This window comes from Bombus impatiens, unplaced genomic scaffold (genome assembly GCF_000188095.3).
Source record: "Bombus impatiens unplaced genomic scaffold, BIMP_2.2 scf_0152, whole genome shotgun sequence".
NCBI lineage: Eukaryota > Metazoa > Arthropoda > Insecta > Hymenoptera > Apidae > Bombus > Bombus impatiens.
Window position 1 is genome coordinate 742,831 of NT_176571.1, and position 5,855 is coordinate 748,685.

Genomic DNA, 5,855 nt, shown 5'->3' on the forward strand with positions numbered 1-5,855 from the left:
CTCTACTTTGACCGCGACACGATGGTGCATCGATCGTCAGGAAAACACGGCTGCGTTGTCGAAGAACATCGTTAAGACTCGAGAAGTTCAGAAGAAGATTAGTCGGATCTATGGCATATAGTGGATCGTGGTGTATCGTGGTAGAATTGCTCTTTCAATTTTTCCTGATAATTGCTTTTGCGCATTTTCAGAAGCCGGTGATAAATCGTTCAATAATGTTATATACTGTTTATGTGAATTTATATTTTTGACGGTTGGCATTGTGTGTCTATGATGTGGTGGTTATGTTTCGTAGTTTGTATTGTAATATATATCGTTCTCTAGAACTTTGGCAATGTTTGTTTAGAGATGTAGACATTTTTTGGATTAGAGTTTGTGACGTACTACATTTCATTTTCATTTCTCAGTGTTGAAACGTTCGTCGTGTGAAAGTGAAAGTTTCCGTTTAAAAAACGCGCTGATGAGGTAAAAGTTTGACGGTCGGTTTATTTTTCAGCGGCGGCAGGGTGCGGATGTCGATTGTCTGAAGAGGGGCTCGAGCGGTGAAAGGGTTGATTGATGCTGACTCGACTGCTTTTATCGTCACTTATACGGTACTCTATATATCATTTATGTTCTTTGTGCAACATTTCAAATAGAGTTTATTCTAACTTATACGCCTTCAATTCAGTGAATTGCAAATTCAGGTATAAGAGAAATTCTGAATGTATTCGAATCGTTCATTTTAGATATTGAAAGTGACCATCACCGTTGGAATCAAAACATTTTCTACAGATGTTGGATTACGCTGTGCAATCGGCAGGTACGTAAATATAAATGAAAGGGAACGAAAATGTAAATTAACTCTGTACTCTATTTCAGGAGTGACTTCACTCACCATCAAATTACAAAACTTCATCTAATTTCTGCTACATTCTGCTACAAAAATCTTCCTATCACAGGTATACAAATAACATTTTTAAACTTAAATTCCAATCCTCACATAATTATCATTTATTCCTCTGTCTTTTACTATTACCAATTAATAGTTTCAAGTAGATTGAAATTTCCCAAAATTGATATCCACCTATGTAACTCATTATTATTTAAACTAACTAAACATTAAACTTCCTATTCCAAATCAAATTATTAGACTGTGTTGATAATATTTATGGAAATTTATATTTTCATGAAAATAATTCAAGAAATGGTATCTAAGCAGTGATTTATCTCATTTATGAAATATTATAATATTATTATACTTCTCATATTTTATATATGTTTGCGCCCTATATGCCTTTCCATATACACTTAAAAATCCACAGTCTGGTAATTATTAACTGATCAACAAGAATTGTAAATCTTCCTGTATTTGTACTTCGTGCTTAACATATTTTCTTATTATCTGCTCCCCATTTGCTCATGCAACATGCCGCGAATCGTATTTTCTAGGGTATTGAAATTGGCGTGTGTATGTCGTTCACATGAGTTCCATTATGCGATCGTATGTTAAGTCCAACGAGAAAGCTTTCAACGGCCGTTGCGCAACAGTTCTAATGCCGATAATTATGCGAATACGGCGGAGGGGCGGGGGCAGCGATAATAGCGTCGCCGACATCGGTCCGCGTAGCCAGTAATGGCGTGCCAGGGGGTGAATCGATAGAGGGAGACATCGTGAAACTCGACGACGCTCCACCTATCGAATGCTGAGCTTTTCCTGCAGGAGTACGCCCTCTACGCTTCTTCGAAAATTCGACGATTCTCATTGTATTTATTATTATCATTATTTTTTTTAAATAGTTCGTAGTTTTGGTATTATTCAATAGACCCATATTTCTGGGGAGGATGGTTGGTCGTGTGATAGTTTAATGACGAGATTACTCGATGTTTATATATATATTTTAAAATATATTTTAAAATAATTTATCAAATATAAAATAATTATAAATACAGAGTCGCTACGGGTCGTTACAATAATGTTCGCTAAAGACAGTGTGCTAATCGCTAATAAAATCGAGACTGAGACCGAAAAACAGATCATCTTACGATCATGTTTGTTTATACTGGTCGAGGGGATACATTTCCATTCGCCTTTGTTAGACGGTTACACGTGGCGACGACATTGCTTTGCCCGGAGTTGGTTTATTATTACATTCTGTATATTTTAACGATATTGATACTGCGAGGCAAAACAACAGCGAATTGTCCTCTAGCTCATGTACCGCTACATATCTATATCTTTTTTGGTTAGACTTAAGAAGTGCTGAATATTATTAAAATTCTATGAAGAAATAGTGTTGATTCTATGGATTGTGGAATTGAAATATGGTTTACTCAGTTTTAGCTAAAAAGTTATTATAAAAAAGTCATGTATATCTTATACGGTTAGTTTAAAGGAATATTAAATATTCTGGAAAGTTATTATTTGGGATAATATTATAGGTTATGTAATCGCAATATATGTTTCTCAATTTGAAAAATTCTGAATGTTTTTTTAGGTAATCAGAAGCCTAGACAAAAGTGATCGAGCTTCTTTAGGTATATATTCGTGTTGACTTATTGATCCCCATGGAGAGATTACAACCTTCCCATGGGAAGAAATCAACGTCTGGCGAGAAATATGTATGCGCCCAAGGAATCGTTTCGGATGTCATCGTCAAAGTCGGCTTTCGAGGGATTAAAGTTTCTGACAAGCTTGTTAAAATATAACCTCTCACTCGAACGGTGTATTAGCAATCGTAAATTGGCATAATATTCGGAAGTCTTCGAAGATTAAGGAGCTTCTTCTTTGTAATTGGAAGTTTTGAAAATCGTTAGATCTTAAACATACAAATAAAACGTCTACTTTAACGCCAGGTTTTTGACTCGACCCGCCTTAATTCCAGTTAATCCCAATTCGCAAAGGGAAGACTAGGTTTTGAGAGGACTAACCCTCGAAGAATCTCGCAAACCTATAGATTTCAATTTTCCAGGCGAAATAACCTCGTTAGGTTAAACATTTTGACAATCTACGAAACACACCTAATCCTGCAAATTAATCTTCTATATTTGTACAATTCGAATGAAATAGCTCTTCTAATTAACCTGCAAATATTTATGTAGATAATAGACTATACTTTGGATATTTTATATATTTCTCCATGTTATATACATACATATATTTTTGCATCCTTAAATCTGTCATAAACGCAGTTTACTCATAACATTAACATTTTCAATGTCTTAAATATTTCTTAAATTATACATTAAATACACCCTCAAAGTGTTCTCTTGATATGCATGTATTTGCAATGCAGCGTACTTTGGTGAATTTGTCCTAAAACGCTTCCCGAACTCAGTCTTCTTATACCTCTGTCTCCTCTTCCTTTCGTTACCAACATTCTAATAACAAAATCCATTTAAAAGATCAATCCACATTTTGTTGTTATCCGTATAACGAAGTTGGACGAAGAGACAACGAATCTAACGAGGCTCCCGCGTTGATTTTCAGGTAAACACAACAGCGATGACCAAGTAACCTGGAAACGCAAGGTACATCGACACGCGTGCTCAAATAAAAGGAGCTGTACCGCTAAGGAATGGGAGGAGAAAGAGGACGAAGGAGAACACGGCCTTGCCTGCATTCAGCTGTGTCATCCGCGAGCCGTTAACGCTCAGGTGCTTTCGAACTCAGGGACGAGCATCAATCACTATCGGTAGTGCAGGTGTAATATGATTATTGTCGCTAAGATAACCTGCTATGATATACGTCCGAGAAGTGTGCCAAGTGACATAACAGGATTTATCTTTAACGGCGTATCGAAGCCTTCGAGTAGAGAACGAACCGGCGCCGCCATTACGTTTCTGGCTTCGATGATTCGTGGCTTACTTTGAATGCATCGACTCGATCTATGTTTAGAAAGTTTCTTCGAGAACATGGAAATAATAATATTACTCTTTGTTAACTAACCGTTGAGCGTTGTTTACTGAACTTAGGGTTACAACTTTGCGGCGCATTCAAGGGTTGGAGTTCTAGTTTAGGTTAGTTTAAAAGAAAGTATGATGAATTTTTAGGTGAAACAGAATTTTTGAATGTAGAATTGTAAACATTTGCTTGGATTAGAAATCGAAATCCTTTGAAATGCTAAAGTTAGCTTCCCGTTAGAAATTTTTCTATTAAATATCGTTTAGTTTTTTTTTTGCTTCTTTGATTAATAATTTTTCTGAAAATTGCAATCGAGCCAGGTTTCCTTTGTGAGAATATTCGTTTCGCGATACGTTTAGCAGAAATAGATGCTTCCCTGTTCGTCGTAACGGTGACTTGACATAACAGGTCTATTTTCGAGTGACTTCGCGTTTCAACTCTCGATCCTGGCTAGTGAGAGCGCCAGTTTTTAACTGTTCATCGAATCCTTTCAGAGGCATCTCGCTTCTTGGAACAGCAACAGAATAATTCGTATCGAAACGCATGTATTAGATAAAAATGCTTGTAGACACTATGCTTTTAAGTTTGTTAAATTCAATGATAAATTTCAGCATACTGATCTCAAAATATTTTCAGGTGAACGAGCTGAACTGCAACAGACGACAGTTGAACACCTTCGATCACATACTGGGCCAACGAAGAAGTTAAAAGCGGCACGTGCGTTACTAAAAAATCGTAAAGAAGCTTATAAGGAAAGAGAACATGTGTCGTAAGATTTATGTGCCGATATGAGAAGGCCCAGTTAATGCTCTACATCTACCCTGTAGATCCGAATTTGTTTGATAAGAGGCGACAAATTCGGTTCTAGAGAGGTTTGTGTGGTGCATACAGAGCTACAGCGGTCTCGAAACAACGGTCACACTTTTTGCGTGTACGTCTCAATGCAATTATCCAATTATTGTATATCGAGGTCGGAAAATTATGTCGAGGACATTTCAATTTCACTTACTTAAAAACGTATGAAATTTATTGTTTTAGATAGATCTTTCGAGTACTTTTAATCATCATCTCTTATAATTTTTCGACCGTTTCTTCATTTAATGTATTTTTTATTACACAATTTACGAGTTCATACGAAATTCTTGAAACGGAAAAAGGTTCAAAACATCAATCGGTTATAAGAAATTGATTAACGAAACCGAAAGTCACTCAAGTGCATACAAGAGAGCGTATCGCAACTAGAATGTCGAGATGACTAGTTAAATAGATCAAACTGGATTAGAACCAATAACTATTTTAAGAATCTTAAAACTAATCTTCAATGTAAACAACGGCGCAAACAGTACTCTAAAAATACGATAAAAATCAATTTACTGTGGCAAATTTTCAACAATTCCTATTGCGTAATACAAACGTCTCCAATCAACTTGCTGTAACACGATTTCTCTAGCATATTTCGTTCCCTTGATCGAAGAATTTTATCATTAAAGTCACAGTTACGCGGAATACTTCGAATTGCAAGCGTTTCCTCTCGTTGAACGATCTTCGTTCGGAAGATCGCGAGGGGCAAGAACGCAGTTGCCATAAGCGAGAACGTCTTCATTAATCCCGGTATGCAATTACTCGCAAATAACGCTGGTAGTCTAACAAGACTTACATCATGTTCGTTGCTCGCGATCGTTCTTCAACTATGCGAACTGATTCTACCATGTAAAAAAAAATCTGTTAGAGGCGATCAAGAATTAATGACCGTTATTAATAGCAACTCGTCGCGATTCCACGACTACACACAATACACTGAGAGAGAAAGGCTAGTAGACGATGAACCGCGCTCTACAATTGGCGACCCGACTTGACGCCACGATGCACACATTGCATTATAGCGTGCACATTCTTGTACCAACGGTCGTACAAGCGGGTTCAAAGTTTCATTACATATTGTGGGAGTCGATTATTTTTAATATGAATGAAA

General features: G+C 36.7%; 1 protein-coding gene across 1 annotated transcript; it reads left to right on the forward strand.

Annotated features, from left to right (window-relative positions):
* The first annotated feature begins 460 nt into the window (after positions 1–460).
* On the forward strand, positions 461–3,678 carry LOC112212380. The gene is made up of 5 exons (XM_024365859.2): positions 461–465; positions 530–593; positions 729–802; positions 862–941; positions 3,470–3,678. Exons 1-5 carry the CDS (start codon positions 461–463, stop codon positions 3,676–3,678), a joined length of 432 nt encoding a protein of 143 aa, XP_024221627.1.
* Positions 3,679–5,855: the final 2,177 nt, after the last annotated feature.